Here is a 20,568-nt window from a genome sequence, read left to right as displayed (position 1 = left end):
TTCTTGTCTGATCTGGTCACATAGTATTGGACATAAAGTGGATCAAAACTCTTTATATTTCTCTTATGAACACATATACTGGTTCCTTAATTTCTGTGATTACAAGGCAAGTCAGAAATACCCTGAATAAGCCTTTTATAACTCAGACCATCGGTGATAATGGAATTAAATATAAGTTACACTTTCAAAGACATTAAAATATTCTTAAGCAGTTCTCTTTCTCAGCTAACTGTTGTTCTGATCTTTAGTATTATTGTAACTATTCAAAACAAACTGTTATCAGTAAAATTTAAAGTCTTATAATCTTGCCATTGGCAACAAGATGGATGGAGCTAGAGAGTATAATGCTAGACAAAATAAGTCAGAGAAAGACAAATACCATATGACTTCATTCATATGCGGAATTTAAGAAACAAAACAAAGCAAAGGGGAAAAAATAGGCAAACCAAGAAACAAGAATAAATCTTTAATGAAGAGAAACATTGCATCAGTCCATAAAATACTCAGTATTTCGATTAGGCCCATAAAACATGAGACCCTTCTTCAGAAGTCAGACTTTGGGAACACTGGGTTTGCTTGGCAGTGAACCAGTGATTTCAGAAGAAGTAAAAGTTATCTCAAATGTTTAAGATTAGGAAAAGGTCTCTCTCTCTCTTTCTCTTTTTTAATCTCTGTGAACTTCTCTTCAGTTTGGAGTTGAAAAACTCCAATCTGGAGTTGGAAAAAAGTTAAATAGTTAAACCAAACTTTTTTCACACACTTGTAGCTTCCCTAGTTGTTCATTGCTTATTTCCTGGACGTTCTTATGTACTAATTGTAGAGAAAGTTTGCTGTCTTTTGGATAGTATCCTTCCCTCCACTTTAAAATTTTTTCAAGTTTCCTTAGTTTCAGAATATATATTCCCTTACTTTGAGGATCTTTTTCACTACAGAGATGAATTTTATGAACATACTTTTTTGTGGTCTTTATTATTATTATAGCAGTATAGTTTGTGGCTTGGGAGAGTTTTTTTCTGTCTCAGTTTATCTGGTAGGTTATAGCCATCAGAGTTTCCATGTAGCTTCATCCAGCACTCCATGCAAACCCAAGACATTCTCTGCCCTTTCTTCAGATAGGATGTTGGAAATGTCTCTGTATTTTTCAGGTATTCAGGATCAGAAAAGCCTATCCGTTTGGAGGGGTCAGTTTCCACGGAAATGGTCTAAGCGTTCCTATAATTTCTGTGGTGCTGTACTTTTTTTTTATTATAAAGATAATTAATGAGTATATGGATTTGTTTATTTTACATAGGTAGTTTTCTCTGCATGGAACTTTGCTATCCAATACTGTAGCCATTAACCATACATGTAATTGAGTACTTGAAATTAGGCTATTCTGAATCAAGATCTGTTTGAAGTATAAAATACACACCAGATTTTGAAGATTAAATACGGGGAGATAAAGTATAAAATATCTCAATAATTTTTAAAGTATTGTATGTTCAAATGACAATATTTTTTATATTGAGTTAAATAAAAGATACTGTTAAAATTCATCTTTTTTTTTTTAAACACAACTACTAGACATTTGAAAATTGCATATGTGGCTCCCATTATATTTCACCGGACAGTACTATTCTAGAACCTTAGCTTAAAATAAAAATCTAAGAGAAGTTCTCTGAAATCCTAAATCATAAGATCTAAAGTTAATGTAGAAACCTCAAACTGCATGAATATAACTGACCTATACAAGTATCTCTTTTGACATACAAGGATAGGGTAGCCAATTTATAAAAAGACTCTTTCTTTCTCTCCATATGTCTACCTCCTCCTCTTTACCTAGGAATTTTGGGAAAAATTACTATTTGTAAAGAAGAAAGAAGGAAGCTTCTTTCTGGTGTGAGCACTGTGGCCAGGGGTGTGGGAGGGTGATATCACGCTTCCTGAACCTGTGTATCTTCAGAGAACCGTCTGGTCAGCAGCACCCGAGCCGTATTTCTTTGTTTCTGGTACTTTTTGCTAAAGGGGACATTCTGTCTTCACCTTCAGTCTTAATTTGGATTTATATTATGTGAGTGGTATTTTCATTATTGGATAGTTTATTTTTCTGTGAAGATTTCTGACATATAGAGATATAAAATGATTTAGAACCTGTCAGGATAAAGGAGAGCTGTTAATACATCTAAAGCGATTGTTTCTGAAATCGGTAAATACACGTATGTTTATAATCATACAGCATGTATTTAGTTTTGGAAATTTCCAATGATCTTGACCTACCTAGATAAATACAGATAATTTCTAGTTGTCTCTGAGAATATATCATTTACCTCACATCTTTCTTGGCACAAGGTTGGGCATAAAAAGATGTTATAGTTACTGGTATTATCACTTAACAGCACACTCCCAGTACCCATGATCACAGAAAACCTCACAGTAACATATCTAGATTGGCAATTCAGAACTGATGTTGTAAGATCTCTACCTGGTAATTTGACACTACTAATAAAGTAATTACAGTGGGTTTCAAGTTTAATGACATCACTTTTAAGTGCTCCTTCAAGGGACTTTCTTCAGTGAGAAATGGGTGAGGTTGCAGGTGGTGTGCAGGGAGTGGCTCGTAGCAGCGTGTGATATGCGGACTGTGGTTCAGCATGTGTGTAGATTTAGAAAGATAAACTCTCGGTCCAGATGGCTGTACTCCAGGCCTCCAGATGAGAGCTTGAATGAAGTTGTAGCTGAGTGTGGTATTGATTCCTTCGCTTCCCCAGTCAGCAGTGACAAGCCAAGGCAGGTGACTTTGCCTGTTTACTTGTGGGTTACAGGGAAGGCAAAGTTGAGTGAGTTTGCTGCCCAGAGATGTGGCAAAATGACACTGCCTTTTTTTTTTTTTTTAAGTCACTAGCGTTAAATATCTCCTTTTCTCCACTCCCTTACCCCTTTTGTGCTGAGTCCTTTTCTTGTTGACAGATTCTGAATTTGTTGCATATTCTGGGAAGTGGTCCAGTAAGATGTGATTTTTGTCATTGTCTTTTGTTTATTGACATTGTTGAGTTTTGTCCAAGTATAAGGCCAAGTTGTTATAACGAGGTCCCCAGGGAAGAATCAAAATTAAAAAAAAAATCAAACAACCTAAATTCTGGAGACAATTTAACAGTTTTTATTGGGTACTTTCTTTAAACTATCTGGTATCTGAAATTGATGAGCTTTTCAGAGGTAGAAATAATCATGAAGGATTATAGCATTAAAATTTTGGCCCTTTTGTTAATTAGCTGCATAGCCTGGTCAAGTTGCTTCTGTTCTGTAGGGGGGGTGATGATAGTAACAGTAGTAGCACCTACCTCCTGAGGTTCTTCTGAGGATTTAAGAGCTGGTGCAGCTGAAGCATTAAGTCAGTGTGGGTATAGTAAGTACTTGAGAAGTTTCCCCATGTACATCTTCAATGTACAAAACGTTGTCTGGACTGAGTAACGAAAATGTTGAATGGGAAGAAGGAAAACTGACGTAGTCCTCTAAAGTGAAAACATCTTACTCTTATATTCCATTATAGCATTTTCTCAAGTATTGGCAAAATACTCTTTCTGGATATGGTTTGCATCCTCTTAGGTCCTTGCTCAGGAGAAGTGGGTTCCATCCAATTGTTTCTTAAAATAAGTTCAGAGACTTCTTTCCTTGAGGTCCACTTCCTTTCTGGCTTCATCTCTGAGTCAAGCTCTACATGTTCATCATCTAGTCAGATTGATCAAACTGTCCTACTCACTGTCCTCCAAATGTAGCAAATTACAGAATTTTGCATTCTCTAAATTTTTTGTGAATCAACTACTATTAAAAAAAGATACATTAATTATGCCTCTTAGTAAAATAGCTATATATGGGAAAGGAGGAGTGTGGTAAAATGCCTTTTTCTTTTTTAATTCCTCTGTTGTAGGATAATGAAATAAGTTAGAAACTAATTTATCAGCGTATCAATGAATTTTCCAAAGATTTTTTTTTAATAATATACAAGCATTGTTTTTAACAATGCCATTTTGTACCAAAGCAACTCCAGGGAAAGAATGTTTCATTAAGTTCCAGACAAGTGTAAATTGCAGGGTTACATTTGTGTTCAAAATCATTACAATCCTCAGGCAATAAGTTATAGAGTCTCTTATTCATTAGGTTCTAGACTCCTTGCTTCTGTGGTAAGATCTTCAAAGAGGGCAACCCCTGTCTGTACCAGGTCACTTTGCACCAGTGTGGATAATCAAAACCATTGGCTCTCACTGCCACCTTTACCTACTCTTGTTATTGGCTGGGAGATGGATGGTTGTGTTTGCAGCCCTTGAAGAACTTGAGCTAGAGGTCCCTCATGCTGAGGTTATACATGCCTTCTCCCTCTCTGGCTAGTACTTTGTCACTGCCTTCATCTTCCAGGGGCTCAGATACACTTTGCACCTCTTCCTCTCTCCCTAGGGATGGTGGCAGTGAGGGCAACGGAATCTTAACATTTGCCAGATATGATGCTAGGCTTGTTATGTCATTAATCACAATAGGCTCTCAAGGTAGGTGATGACAGCCTGTTTCCTAGAGGAAGGAAATGGAATTTCTCTTTGTCTTGGTCTAAATCCTGCCTCCTGAAGTCTAGGCATGCTAGCAGAGTTTTTTCTAACCTGGTGGTGGGCTAGCTTACCTGGAGCTGCTAGCATAGCTGGTAGGAAAAAAACAAAGTAAGGTCCTCTGGCATCAGAGAGACCTGCCTGGAGATCTCACTGTTGTTCCTCTCTGTTAGACCAGACTGGTCTAACAGAGAGGAACAACAGAACACATTCAAGTGCCGTCTTGGTCACTGTGGGTTAGGAGTCCAGCAGAATCTGGCTCTGGCTAAAATCTCATTTACTATGACTAATATTTTGGTGAGGTCCTAGTATACTTTGTCTCAATAGGTTAAATTCCACTTTAATTTCATTAAGATTATTATATTCAACTGCCTAGAGATGTATATACATATTAAATACTTTGTTTTTAAATTTTAAGCTTAAAAGAGGCACATCTAGAAGAGGTTTCTGTAAAATACCTTTTTCATTCTTCCAATTAGCATCACAGGGTTCTCTTAAAGTTGAATATATAATTTCAATTTGTATATCCTTTTTACTTAAAGAAAAGTAAAATTTTAGTGTTTGCATTTGTTTTTCACTTCTCTTCCCTACTTAGAAACGGTGGAAAGAACTTTCTAAGGAAGACTTATGCCCTGCTTTTGATCATTCACCAACCAAAATAATGACTGAAAAATACAATGGTAATAGGATAGGCCTAGAAGAAGAAAAACTGACAGGTGACAGATATACAGGACTATCCTCTAAAATGCAGGATACTACGGAAGAGAACAGCGAAAGGTAAGCTTATGGCAATTACATGCTTGAAAAGATGAGACTTTTTTATTTTAATAAGTTCAGTGGATATGAACTCATATAGGCCCTTTGTTCATTGAATTAATGTAGCTATTCATTTATTATCTAAAGGTATTGAAGTATTATATGATGACATCATTGATCTCAAAGAGCTTTCAGCTTTATTAAGAAGCCAGTACTTATAGACAGAAACCAGTTGGAAAATGGTTTAACGCAATTCTAATTTGAGTGGTAAAGTTAATATAATTAGATGCTAAAACAAATAGTATGATACAGAAAATAAGTGGTATGAATACTTGCCATTTGTACAAGTATTAGTGTTCATGCTATAGTAATATAATGGATAATGTGCCTTTAATGAAATTGTAAAATATTTAAATGAATATTTAAATTTAATTACATTATTGGAAGGGAAGAAGTCTTTTTCAAAAAAAAAAAAGATTACACAAAATACCTTTTATACTTTTCGACTTTTGAATCTATATGAAAGTATAAACGTTTTAAGTTTTTAAATTAAAACATTTACATTTCTAAGGCTCTAGTTATCTCCCACCCGTTAGGAAGCTGGTATCCTGAGGTGTGAGTGAATGAGCGTGTTCACATCCCCTCTTCACATCTCAGTGATGTTTTCTTTCTTTTTGTCAAAATACGCTTTTTATTTAAATGGCACATTTTATGTTTTAGTCCTATTTGTTACATTGGGATGTTAGGGGAACCAAGAAAATCGTTGAGGTCTCCTATATATTATAGTAACTTCACTTCTGTATTTCCCCAATATAAAAATTGCCTGGGTGGCTCAGTCGGTTGAGCGTTTGCCTTTGGCTCAGGTCGTGATCCTGGGGTCCTGGGATCAAGCCCTGCATCGGGCTCCTTGCTGAGCGGGGAGCCTGCTTCTACCCCTGCTTGTGTGCTCTCTCTCTCTCTTTCACTCTCACTCTCTGACAAATAAATAAATAAAATCTTTAAAAAAAAATTACTTGAAATCTTATGAAAGGTAACATTGGAATAAATACATAGTCTATGTGTTATAATATATTTGTACTGAAGAGTTTATTATGACTTAGCAGTGTTACTCCTTATTTATGGCTCTAGTGGTTTGAGACTACAAGTTAAAGCATTAATTTGCTTATTCCTTCTTCCACCTTAAATATAATACTTTGAAATGAAGAAATCATGTTTTAAATTACCTTGTATTTTTCAGCAATAAGATTCTCAGATACCTAATGTTCTTGTAGTTTTGGCTACTATTCAGAGGTGTTGAGTTTTATTCTTTAAGGACACAGACCCAACAAGGCGCAAACCACTCATTGTCCAAATTTCAGTTTGAAGGAAATGAGCAAAACCGCTCAAGTTACAGAGTGATTGCAGAAGTTGTTTTATTGGGCCCCCCCCCCCCCGAGCCCGCCCCAAGGAGAGAGGAGACCAGATCCTGCTTGAAAGCAGAGGCAAAGCCCCAGTAGGAAAGTAAGGATTGTAAGCAGAGAGAACTAATGGAGGGAGCAGGTTGTAGAAAAGTAAAAGAGCATAAAATAAAGATTGCTGTGTGAAAAAGTGTATTGTTCAGTCCTAATTTTAATACTGATCAATACCTTTGCATTAGGGAGGCTAATAAAATAAAATTTTATTGAAAGAATTTCAGCTTAAAGGGAGTAGGGCACAATATTTTCTTTCATTATTAAATATCCTTCAAGTCAGTTTTTTCATATTGGTCACATTCTCAGTCATGAAATCAATTTAGTAAGTTATAAAAAAAAGCATTTTTAAAATAATAGAATACAATAAAATAGAAATTAGAGTTTAGAGAAAAAATAGATCAGAGTACACAGATAAAAATTATTTTAACATATATATACATAATATATAAATTCTATGTATTGACATATACTTTGTGTACATGTACAAATATGTCTGTGTGTGCAGTTACTTTGTTGTGATGGTAAGACATTTCTTGCTGTCAAGGTTTACCATCAAAGTTTAAAAGCCAATGTTCTCAATTGTAGTGCAATTCTTAAACCCAAATCACTGAGTGGAGAACAGTTTGGATAAATAAGTCAGGTTATTTGGATCCTCCTCCTGTGTGTTTGCATAGTATGAGGTATGCCAGTTGAAACATGTATCAGCTGTAGCCTGCTGTGTGTGCCATGGGGAGGACTTCCATATGGTCTTCCATAGGCAAGGGTCCATAGGAGTCCTTCCCTGCCTATTTGTGGCTTTTGATTACATGGATGTAATTTCCTTAGGCCCAACTAGGTTAAAAAAGATTTTATTGTATAACAAATTGAGAATAGTTTTTACTTTGGAATTGCATTCTTAAACTAAGTAATTACATCTCTTGGTACTTGTTTTCTTTCCATTCCTGAAAACATCTGTATAGTACATTTTTGGAAAGCAAGCGCCTCTATTCCCTTAATGATTTTATTTATTTTTTATTTTTTTTCCATTAACAATTTTAAATGGGGAAAATTGTGTTCTCAGTTCTCATAACCAGTTTCTCTAAATATAAAAATCCACTTTAAAAAATCCTCTTAAACTGCTATGTAATATTTAAAGCACTAATTACATAATCACATAACACTCGGTATACTCATATTGGGTTTACATGATAAATATCAACACTGAATAAAAATTTTAATTATCTTCTATATTGCAGTGAAAATTTTAAATGAATCTGTTAAAGATGCCATCTAAATTAGAACCTGATTGTTTGATGGCTTTAGGCTCCTGACAGAAGCAAATACAAGGACCCGTGGAAGGCTGGGCCCTTGGATGGGAGCTCTGTATTCTTTTACATATTTTATATATGCTTTGCCTGCACTTGAATACAACTTAAATTTTTTTCACTGATGGGTACACATGTATTTGTTAATAGTGATTTTTAAATTCAAAAAGTGATTTCTGAGTAATAATTTTTGCAAGTCATTATAGTGAATATTCAGAGAATTCAGACAGTCAAAGATACTTGGGTATGTGATAAAGTGAAGAAGACATTGGAAATCATAGGGCACACAGAGATAGGCAAAACAAAGTCCCTGAGTTGCGAATATATTTAGGGGGTAAAATAACCCAAATTAGCAACATAAATTATTTACTGTAAATTAAATGCTGTAAGATAAGAACAGAGGGGCCCTAGGGGTTGAGTAGAGGGAGAAATTGAAGAACAATTGAAATGAGAGAACCAGAGAGCTTTCTAGTTTAGAGGGGAACAAATTTGGAGAATAGCAAAAAACCATTTGGGCAAGAACAAAGTTGTGCACAGTAGGCGAACACTGGATAGTTTTTGTGTGAACATGTGCTTTCAGTTCTCTTGAGTATATACCTAGGAGTGCAGTTGCTGGGACGTAAGGGAACCCTACATTCCACATTTTGAGGACCTGCCAGTTTTACATAGTGGATGCATCGTTGTATATTCCCACCAGCAGTGTCTGAGGTTCCAGTAGTCCAAAGAAGTTGAACATTGATAAAATTACCTAATATATAGTCTACTCAAATTTCTTTGGTTGTATAAAAAAATCTACCTTATAGCTTTTTTAAAAAATAACTTTGAGATACAATTTATGTACTATAAGGTTCACACATTTAAAGCATACACTTCAGTGAATTTAGTATATTTACAGAGTTGTGAAGCCATCACCATAATCTAATTTCAGAATATTTTCATGATCCCAGTCTCTTTAGCTATTTAAAGAAATAATCCAAGGTCTACTCAAGGATCATACGTCGTATTTAGTTGATGTGATTCTTTAGTCTCTGTTAATCTGAAATTGTTCACCACTTTCTTCTTTTTCCTTGCCTTGACCTTGACATTTTTGCAGCTGCTATACCAGTTGCCTTTCCTCTGATGGTTTCTCATTACTAGATTCAGGTTAAACATTTTGGCTGGCAGAAAAGTAGGCTCTTAATGTGTAGTATACTGAAAAGGCATTCAAGATTTTTAATCAAGCTACAAAACCAGAGAAGTATACTTCAGAAAAATTGCTAGGGTGATACTGTTTAATTCAGAGGCAAAAGTTAGGTTTTTGCTATAATATAGGCAATAAGTAAAAAGAGTAGATGGGGGGCGGAGCAAGATGGCGGAGGAGTAGGAGACCTAGATTTCGTCTGGTCTCAGGAATTCAGCTGAATAGGGATCAAACCATTCTGAACACCTATGAACTCAACAGGAGATCGAAGAGGAGAGTAGCAACAACTCTCTGAACAGAGAAGCGACCACTTACTGGAAGTCTCCTCTGGACAAAATGACAAGACGAAAAAAATCACCTCAGCAAAAAGAACAAGAGGTAGTACCGTCAGCCAGGGACCTACTCAATATGGACATTAGTACGATGTCGGACCTAGAGTTCAGAATCATGACTTTAAAGATACTAGCTGGGCTTGAAAACAGTGTGGAAGTTATTAGAGAAACCCTTTCTGAAGAAATAAAAGAACTAAAATAAAACCAAGTCGAAATCAAAAAGGGTATTGATGAGGTGCAATCAAAAATGGGGGCACTCACTGCTAGGATAAATGAGGCAGAAGAGAGAATCGGCGATATAGAAGACCAAATGATGGAAAATAAAGAGGCTGAGAAAAAGAGAAACAACTACAGGATCATGAGGGCAGAATTCGAGAGATAAGCAATATGATAAGACAAAACAACATTAGAATAATTGGGATCCCAGAAGAAGAAGAAAGAGAGGGGCAGAAGGTATATTGGAGCAAATAATAGCAGAGAACTTCCCTAATGTGAGGAAGGAAACAGGCATCAAAATCCAGGAGGCACAGAGAACCCCTCTCAAAATCAATAATAATAGGTCAACACCCCGACATCTAATAGTAAAACTTATGAGTCTCAGAGACAAAGAGAAAATCCTGAAAGCAGCTCAGGAGAAGAGATATGTAACCTACATTGGTAGAAACATTAGATGGGCAACAGACCTATCCACAGAGACCTGGCAGGCCAGAAAGGACTGGCATGAGATCTTCAGAGCACTAAACGAGAGAAATGTGCAGCCAAGAATACTATATCCAGCTAGGCTGTCATTGAACATAGAAGGAGAGATAAAAATCTTCCAGGACAAACAAAAACTAAAGGAATTCACAAACACGAAACCAACCCTCCAAGAAATATTGAAAGGGGTCCTCTAAGCAAAGAGAGAGCCTAAAAGCAGCATAGATCAGAAAGGAACACAGACAATATACAGTAACAGTCACCTACAGGTAATACAATGGTACTAAATTCATACCTTTCAATAGTTACCCTGAATGTAAATGGGCTAAATGCCCCAATCAAAAGGCACCGGCTATCAGAATGGATTAAAAAACAAGACCCATCTATATGCTGTCTGCAAGAGACTCATTTTAGACCCAAAGACACCCCCACGTTGAAAGTGGGGATGGAAAACCATTTACCATGCTAATGGACACCAAAAGAAAGCTGGGGTGGCAATCCTTATATCAGACAAATTCGATTTTAAACCCAAGACTGTAATAAGAGATGAGGAAGGACACTATATCCTACTTAAAGGGTCTATCCAACAAGATCATCTAACAATTGTAAATATCTATGCCCCGAACATGGGAGCAGCCAATTATATAAGGCAATTAATAACAAAAGCGAAGAAACACATTGACAACAATACAATAATAGTGAGGGACTTTAACACCCCCCTGACTGAAATGGACAGATCATCTAAGTAAAAGATCAACAAGGAAATAAAGACTTTAAATGACACACTGGACCAAATGGACTTCACAGACATATTCAGAACATTCCATCCCAAAGCAACGGAATACACATTCTTCTCTAGTGCCCATGGAACATTCTCCAGAATTGATCACATCCTAGGTCACAAATCAGGTCTCAACCGGTACCAAAAGATTGGGATCATTCCCTGCATATTTTCAGACCACAATGCTTTGAAACTAGAACTCAATCACAAGAGGAAAGTCGGAAAGAACTCAAATACATGGAGGCTAAAGAGCATCCTACTAAAGAATGAATGGGTCAACCAGGAAATTAAAGAAGAATTAAAAAAATTCATGGAAACCAATGAAAATGAAAACAACTGTTCAAAATCTTTGGGATACAGCAAAGGTAGTCCTGAGAGGAAAGTATATAGCAATACAAGCCTTTCTCAAGAAACAAGAAAGGTCTCAAATATACAACCTAACCCTACACCTAAAGGAGCTAGAGAAAAAAGAGCAAATAAAGCCTAAACCCAGCAGGAGAAGAGAAATCATAAAGATCAGAGCAGAAATCAATGAAATAGAAACCAAAAGAACAGTAGAACAGATCAACGAAACTAGGAGCTGGTTCTTTGAAAGAATTAACAAGATTGATAAACCCCTGGCCAGACTTATCAAAAGGAAAAGAGAAATGACCCAAATCAACAAAATCATGAATGAAAGAGGAGAGATCACAACCAACACCAAAGAAATACAAACAACTGTAAGAACATATTATGAGCAACTCTATGCCAGCAAATTAGATAACCTGGAAGAAATGGGTGCATTCCTGGAGATGTACCAACTACCAAAATTGAACCAGGAAGAGATAGAAAACCTGAACAGACCTATAGCCACTAAGGAAATTGCAGCAGTCATCAAAAATCTCCCAAGAAACAAAAGCCCAGGGCCAGATGGCTTCCCAGGGGAATTCTATCAGACAGTTAAAGAAGAATTAATACCTATTCTCCTGAAACTTCCAAAAAATAGAAATGGAAGGAAAACTTCCAAACTCATTTTATGAGGCCAGCATTACCTTGATCCCAAAACCAGACAAAGACCCCATCAAAAAGAATTACAGACCAATATCCTTGATGAACATGGATGCAAAAATTTTCACCAAAATACTAGCCGATAGGATCCAACAGTACATTAAAAGGATTATTCACCACGACCAAGTGGGATTTATCCCTGGGCTGCAAGGCTGGTTCAACATCCGCAAATCAGTCAACGTGATACAATACATTAACACAAGAAAGAACAAGAATCATATGATCCTCTCAATAGATGCAGAAAAAGCATTTGACAAAGTACAGCATCCTTTCTTGATCAAAACTCTTCAGAGTATAGGGATAGAGGGTACATACCTCAGTATCATAAAAGCCATCTATGAAAAACCTACAGCGAATATCATTCTCAATGGGGAAAACCTGAGAGCTTTTCCCCTAAGGTCAGGAACGCGGCAGGGATGTCCACTCTCACCACTGCTATTCAACATAGTATTAGAAGCCTAGCCGCAGCAATCAGACAACAAAAAGAAATCAAAGGCATCCAAATCGGCAAAGAGGAAGTCAAACTCTCACTCTTTGCAGATGATATGATACTGTATGTGGAAAACCCAAAAGACTGCACCCCAAAACTGCTAGAACTCATACAGGAATTCAGTATAGTAGCAGGCTATAAAATCAATGCACAGAAATCAGTGGCATTCCTATACACCAACAACAAGACAGAAGAGAGACAAATCAAGGAGCCGATCCCATTTACAATTGCACCCAAAACCATAAGATACCTAGGAATAAATTTAACCAAAGAGGCAAGGGATCTGTACTCAGAAAACTAAACTATAAAATACTCATGAAAGGAATTGAAGAAGACACAAAGAAATGGAAAATCGTTCCATGCTCATGGATTGGGAGAACAAACATTGTGAAGATGTCAATGGTACCTAGAGCAGTCTACACATTCAATGCAATCCCCATCAAAATACCATCCACCTTTTTCAAAGAAATGGAACAGATCATCCTAAAATTTGTATGGAACCAGAAGAGACCCTGAATAGCCAGAGGAATATTGAAAAGGAAAAGCAAAGCTGGCGGCATCACAATTCCAGACTTCCAGCTCTATTACAAAGCTGTCATCATCAAGACAGTATGGTACTGGCACAAGAACAGACACATAGATCAATGGAACAGAATCGAGAGCCCAGAAATGGTCCCTCAACTCTATGGTCAACTTATCTTCGACAAAGCAGGAAAGAATGTCCAATGGCAAAAAGACAGTCTCTTCAACAAATGGTGTTGGGAAAATTGGACAGCCACATGCAGAAGAATGAAACTGGACCATTTCCTTACACCACGCACAAAAATAGACTCCACATGGTTGAAAGACCTCAACGTGAGACAGGAGTCCATCAAAATCCTAAAGGAGAACACAGGCAACAACCTCTTCGACCTCAGCCGCAGCAGCTTCTTCCTAGAAACATTGCCAAAGGTAAGGGAAGCAAGGGCAAAAATGAACTATTGGGATTTCATCAAGATAAAAAGCTTTTGCCCAGTAAAAGAAACAGTCCACAAAACCAAAAGACAACCGACAGAATGGGAGAAAATATTTGCAAATGACATATCAGATAAAGGGCTAGTATCCAAAATCTATAAAGAATTTATCAAACTCAGCACCCAAAGAACAAAGAATCCAATCAAGAAATGGGCAGAAGACATGAACAGACATTTTTCCAAAGAAGACATCCAAATGGCCAAGAGACACATGAAAAAGTGCTCAACATCGCTCGGCATCAGGGAAATCCAAATCAAAACCTCCATGAGATACCACCTCACACCAGTCAGAATGGCTAAAATTAAGAAGTCAGGAAACGATAGATGTTGGCGGGGATGCGGAGAAAGGGGAACCCTCCTACACTGTTGGTGGGAATGCAAGCTGGTGCAACCACTCTGCAAAACAGTATGGAGGTTCCTCAAACAGTTGAAAATAGAGCTACCCTACGATCCAGCAATTGCACTACTGGGTATTTACCCCAAAGATACAAATGTAGGGATCCAAAGGGGTACGTGCACCCCAGTGTTTATAGCAGCAATGCCCACAATAGCCAAACTGTGGAAAGAGCCAAGATGTCCATCAACAGATGAATGGAAAAAGAAGAGGTATATATACACAATGGAATATTATGCAGCCATCAAAAGGAATGAGATCTTGCCATTTGCAACGACGTGGATGGAACTGGAGGGTGTTATGCTGAGTGAAATAAGTCAATCAGAGAAAGACATGTATCATAAGACCTCACTGATATGAGGAATTCTTAATGTCAGGAAACAAACTGAGGGTTGCTGGAGTGGTGGGGGGTGGGAGGGATGGGGTAGCTGGGTGATAGACATTGGGGAGGGTATGTGCTATGGTGAGCGCTGTGAATTGTGCAAGAGTGTTGAATCACAGATCTGTACTTCTGAAACAAATAATGCAACATATGTTTAGAAAAAGAAGAAGATAGCAGGAGGGGAAGAATGAAGGGGAGTAAGTCAGGGGGGGAGACGAACCATGAGAGACGATGGACTCTGAAAAACAAACTGAGGGTTCTAGAGGGGAGGAGGGTAGGGGGATGGGTTAGCCTGGTGATGGGTATTAAAGAGGGCACGTTCTGCATGGAGCACTGGGTGATATGCACAAACAATCGTGGAACACTACATCAAAAACTAATGATGTAATATATGGTGATTAACATAACAATAAGAAAATTAAAAAGAGTAGATGGATTTTGTGGACATTTTTTTAAAGGGAAGAAATAGTAGTGTACATGTCATCATTGGCCATTCTTCTTTACAGTGTCCTAGGACCATGCGTCTTGGGAGTCACAGTGTTCAATACAGAACAAACATTCTGTATTGAATAGGAAAATGGAAGCTAGAAATAAGTGTGGACAAACAGAGCAATAGGCATCCCATGACAGAATCTTTACGGAAGTTTTAAGTAGATAGCTTTTACCAGTGGTCTTTGTGAAAAATCATGTGTAAACACGAAAGGGGCTCAGATGTCAGGGTCTCGTGTCTCCCACCTCTTCCAGCTGGTTAGCAAGAGAGAAAGCTGACAGCCACCAGCTCTCATTTCAACAAAGAAAGCACCATGCTTATTTTCAGGTCCTGCTAAAAGTATTTATTAATAGAATATTGTACCAGAAATTGTTGCTGAATTATCAGAGTACATCTCTAGACCACTAAGAATATTGAAAAAAACCCCTTTTTTTTATTCCAGTGTTTTAATGAGTTTAAAAATACGGGGCTTGGGGAGTGGGTATTTGGGCTTTGGTCCTCTGTATTAGAGTAATAAGTCCTGCCATGCAGTTTTTTTTATTTGTTTTTATTTTTTCCTAGTGTTCTACGGAAACGAATTCGAGAGGACAGAAAGGCTAACACGGCTCAGAAGGTGCAGCAGATGAAACAGAGGCTAAATGAGACTGAACGAAAAAGGAAAAGGTGGTTATATTGGCAACCTATTCTCACTAAGATGGGGTTTGTGTCATTCATTCTGGTGGGTGCTTTTGTTGGCTGGACACTGTTGTTTCAGCAGAATGTCCTATAAATAAACAGTTCTGCCCAGCGAGCTGCTGGTCTAGTAGCTGACAGTGTTGCGTTAGTCCCAGGGTTTGTCTGTTAGCAGATTCCTCGCACCCCAGAAACAGTGCGGTAGAATAGACACCAGCCAGATAAGTGATATGTTCAGTCTCCAGCCCAGCATCTCAGGGCACTGTCCCCAAACTGTAAACGGCTATCTGAAATAAAAACTTGAATGCTTGTTGAAAACTGGTACATTTTGCAACTGTATTCATACATGTTAAACGTACTATTTCACCTGACCAGATTGAGAAATCCTTTACCATAAGGACTGGTTTTTGGAGGCCAACTGGATTTTAACCTGCACTTGATACAAGCAATAAATATTGTGGTTTTATCTACATTATTACTGGAAAGAAAATGACCTTTAAATAATGCGTGTAATGTATAATGTACTGTTGACATGGACATCGACATTTTATATTCTTAGCCATTTCAGGGTAAATATATTTTATAAGTATCTATTTAATCTTACTTTTGTAGTTAAATGTACTTTTTAAAAACTCAATTTGAAAAATCTGTTACCATAAAAAAATAAATTGTGTGTTGATTCAATTGTACTGAATACATTTTCCTAAAGAGAAGTTTGATACGAGCAGTTAGAACTAACTCTGAATAAGCAATTTTTACTATATATTTGCATTTCTTTTATGTTTTACAGTTTTCCCAATTTTAAAAAGAAAAAAATTTTCCCTAAAAATATCTTTGAAGGAAAATTCTCCTTACTGGCATAGTCAGGTAACATTTGGTCAAGACTTTGTGTAAAGAAATTGGTTTCTGTAAAGCCCATGATGAATACTGTTTTAATTTTCATGAAAATTTCAGTGTAATTACCCTAATTTATAATTGGGGTAAATCGTGACTTAGGAAATAAAAATAAGGAGCAGCATTTTATTATCCATGATTTCAAAAGTTTACTAGACTGAAGTTTTGAAGTAAAATTTTTTTCAAGTTCTTTCTACTTCAATAAATAGTATGATGATGTACAAACCTGACCTTGTCCCTTTAACTTCTTAATGGGTATTTTTAAAACATATTGTTTGATGAACTTAACTGCTCATTTGAGTGCAGTTCTTCTTCAGATCCCAACATTCCATTCAGTGTTTGACTTATTTAACTTAAACTTTAAATAGTTGTTATAAATTTAATTGCTGATAGAATAAAATCACCTTATTTCAGTGGTTTTCAGGCTATGCTCATTGGATTTCTGAGGGGTCTCTGAGAGGTGGTTGGAAGGACTCCAAGCTACCAGTCTTTACTTTCAACCAGACCATCTCTGCTTTATCTACCTTATATACTTCGTGTCATCTCTGTCTGAGGTGTCATTATTTGAAGGGGACAGTTAAAATTTTTAAAAAACAGTTTGAAAACCATTTGCATAGATAGGTATTTTGAATTGATTTGAGTAGCCTTCTTAAATGTGTTAAATTATGCTGAAAGTCTGAAAGCAGGATGTAGGTGGTACTACATATTAAATCAGATTTGCGTAACTTGTGCCTGTGTCCTAATTCAGTATTACTGTGTCCTGTAACCTTTAAATGGAGAGGAGGTAAGAGGGACTTTTTTTTCCCCCTAATGTCTGTCTGCATTAAACCTGTGTTCAGGTACCAGGACCCGTCTTAATTGGTTTCAAACCTTTCTAATTTGCCTTGGTTTATATTTGCTAAAACACAGTATATTACTCTACAAGTCAAATATGGATAGATCATACTAAATTTCCAATTGAAGATAGCCTTGCCTTAAACAAAGGTAAAAGACTTAAAGGAAACAAATGCTGGTTAATGATGCACATTGCCCCTTTGCAGGGTGAATGTGCTTCCCTGGATTCAGGATTTTAGCTTTGCTTTTTGTCTGCTTTCTGTCCTTCAAGTGGTGTTTGTTGTAATATATCTTAACAGTTACATTCAGTAAAGTAAACATTTGTTGATAAACTTCTGCAAGGGTTATTCATCTTTCCTCCTTTCAAACAGATCCTGAAGGATAGTGTGTTAAGTTTTTACCAGTAATAGTATTTTTGGTGGGTTCCATATACTGATTATTAAAAATACATGGCAATGTGCTGTGGTGCCCAGGGTCATCATCCTGAGCCTTTGTTAAATGAGGTGTGCTAGTCAGAGGGAAGGAACAGACAAGGGCTCCTGCCTTCTCAGGTAACAGCCAGAGGACAGAGTTAGCAATCCACAATAGATTCTACATTTTACAAAATTAGTGTATCCTTAGGTCTTCCTAATATTTTCTAAACATAACAGATTTTAAAAGTCAGTTGTGTAGTTTGATTTTAATGAGGTAGTATTATTTTTTGAATAGGTTAAGGAAGAAAAGATTTTTTAAAAAGCCAGAGGCTTTATTAAGAAAAGGTATTTATATTAATACATAGTGTATTCGTGTTCATCTCTGTCTCTACTGATAAACTGACAGCAGTCTTGGATTTAATGCCATCTTCTCTGGTTATGGTTGTGTATTTGTCTCCACGTTTAGCTAAGTATTTTATGCTGGGCTATTAGCAGTTTTTATCTATGTTTGCATATATATAACATGTACAAATGTAATTCTCCGTTTTTCAGTTTATCCATATATAAAATAAAAATAATACCTTTTCTTGAATTCTTACAAGTTAAAAAAAAGTAATGTGTAAAAGTGTATAGAGAACTTTAGAACAATATAAAGACCATTCCTCATGTTTAGGGGTATTTTATATATGTGCTCTGTCCTTTTCTTATTCTCTCTTCAAATTAATACTGACTGTATTAATATTTCTACCAAGAAATGAACAAGAGAAAGGAAATAAAGTGTTTTTTTTTTAATAGCTCTGCTTAACAGGTATGTCATAAGAAGAACTGTAACTCTTAATTTTATGTATACTTGTGCTTGTCCCCTTCATTTTAAATAAACTAGAATTGATGGTATGAATCAAAAAAATACGTATTGGTTTGAAAAGTAGTTTATGATACGGAGCAGTCCTCTGCTTTTTATATCAAGTCCTTTGCTTTCAGAGTGGTGGTTGCTACCATTTATTGATCATTTACTATGTGCCAGGCACTGTGCTAATAAGCATTTTCATAGATTATCCTATTTAATCTTTACAACAAGCTTTCGAGGTAGGTGTTGTTATTATTAAGCCATAATCAGCCTGAGACTGGACATTTCTACATTGTTTTATGCTGCTATCATTGAAAAGTCTCCTGTATGTAATATATTTTAGAATTAGATTATTCTCAAAGAAAGACTTAACCCTCTGCAAGTCATTTCCCTCTTAGAAAAATACATCTGACTAGATTCTGTGTAAATAGACACAGGCCAGAACCTGATTTAGAAATACTGTCATTAACCTTTGTGTACTCTATTTCAACAAGTACCTACATCTCCAAAGTGCCTGCCTGATTATTGTACAGATTTTAAAATCTAGTCTGCCTTAATTTTCACTTTCAGACACAATTTACAGAGGTTTTATTTTAATGTAGTCCATTATAAGCCTAATGCCATTATGTATATCATCCACTTCTTCCTGCGTTCAGGCAGAAGTCTAGGAATCACACGTTCTGTCAACATCGATTTATTTTTTTGTGCAGAGGTGCACATGGGTTTGTTGGGGGGGGTGGAGAGTAAGGAGCAAGGGTGTGAGTCTCCAAATCTGCTGCACCCCAGGGCGGGGGAAACTGAGGTCAGATTTGGTGCAATGATCCTGGCCTGAAACAAAGTGCGTTTGCTCTGTGTTCTTATTTCTACGTCAGTAGCTAATTAAATCTCTCTTACTTTAAGAAACCTTTAATTTGCCCTTGACTTATTTAGAGGATAGGGGCACAAAATCTTACAAATATAATTTGGAAGGTAATATTCTTCCACATGACAAAACTAAGTTCTCCTGACTTAATATGCAGGTCTTGGTCATTCCCTGAATGGTTTATTCTGGAGTTGACCTGTTTCTTTGATCTTTTTCCCTAGTTCATTTGTTTGGATTTGATTCCATTTTTTTCTTATATTTATTTTCAAAGCAGTATTTATAGGACAATATCACCAACAGCCCCTACAAGAGTGAATGACTATTTTAGAACTTCCAGTTCTCTATCGTTTCATCAGATATGTTACATATAAGTGATGACATGCCTTCGTGGGAAGAAACTCGGGTTGTGTAAGCTGCACAGCACCTGCCCTGCCCAGCAATCCCCAGTCCAGATACTGCACACTTGAGGCTATATTCCATGTACTCACCATAATATAGCCATTTCATTGTTCATCCAGATTTGACAATGTAATTTAGGAATTTTAAGCTACTCACTTTCTTGGGTAGTCTTTGAAAGAAGACTTCTAGGAAAATGGTATGAATTTGGCCATCTCATTTTTCCCTTACCCACAGGAATTTTCTCAATATTTACCACATTCAGATTGCTCCAAGAACAGCCAATTCTGCACAAGTCCTTTTCCTCAACACCCTTCAGAGAAATGGTTATCTCCTTTGGCTACTAAATTCTGGAAACTTCTTGGGGAGAATTTTTTTCCTCACTGTCATTTATTCCATCACAGAGCATTACTAAGTGGAAGCAGTGCATCAGACGAGAAGCTTTTACTTGGGTTGAAAGGCTTTGTCTTTATCGGTGACAACCTGACAATGAAAAAGTTTTAAAGAGCTCTGACCATCTCTGTGAAAGTCCCCTGGGAGAATGAAAAAAGTTCAGTCTTTTGAACTCTTTCTGTTTTGGTTTTATAATGTACAGTAGAATATGGAAATTATAGGATATAGTGGCGACCTTACTTACGGAGTCCAGTACTAATCTAGTTTTTCATTACATAGTGTATTTGGGGAGCTATAAGAAGAATTGCATGGGAATTCTTTTTCTTTATGGAGACCATTTTTTAAAGAAAAGCATCAATTCTTTATTGCT

The 20,568-nt window shown here is 36.7% G+C and overlaps 1 protein-coding gene across 2 annotated transcripts in view; it reads left to right on the top strand.

Annotated features, from left to right (window-relative positions):
* PTPN2 (protein tyrosine phosphatase non-receptor type 2) overlaps positions 1–20,568 on the top strand; it is an 88,356-nt gene that overhangs the window by 65,095 nt on the left and 2,693 nt on the right. The window contains exons 8-9 of one of the 2 annotated variants that reach the window (XM_028089336.2): positions 5,167–5,348; positions 15,449–15,550. In XM_028089336.2, coding sequence (XP_027945137.1) covers positions 5,167–5,348; positions 15,449–15,550 — 284 coding nt within the window. Of the gene's footprint in view, positions 1–5,166; positions 5,349–15,448; positions 16,147–20,568 lie in introns of those variants that run through there. The other variant, XM_028089333.2, reaches the window with a different exon arrangement.

The sequence above is a fragment of the Eumetopias jubatus genome, unplaced genomic scaffold, assembly GCF_037043125.1.
Source record: "Eumetopias jubatus isolate StellerSeaLion01/CBP00866 unplaced genomic scaffold, mEumJub1_p1.0 scaffold_16, whole genome shotgun sequence".
Taxonomy (NCBI): domain Eukaryota; kingdom Metazoa; phylum Chordata; class Mammalia; order Carnivora; family Otariidae; genus Eumetopias; species Eumetopias jubatus.
This window is presented reverse-complemented; position numbering and strand designations above follow the sequence as displayed.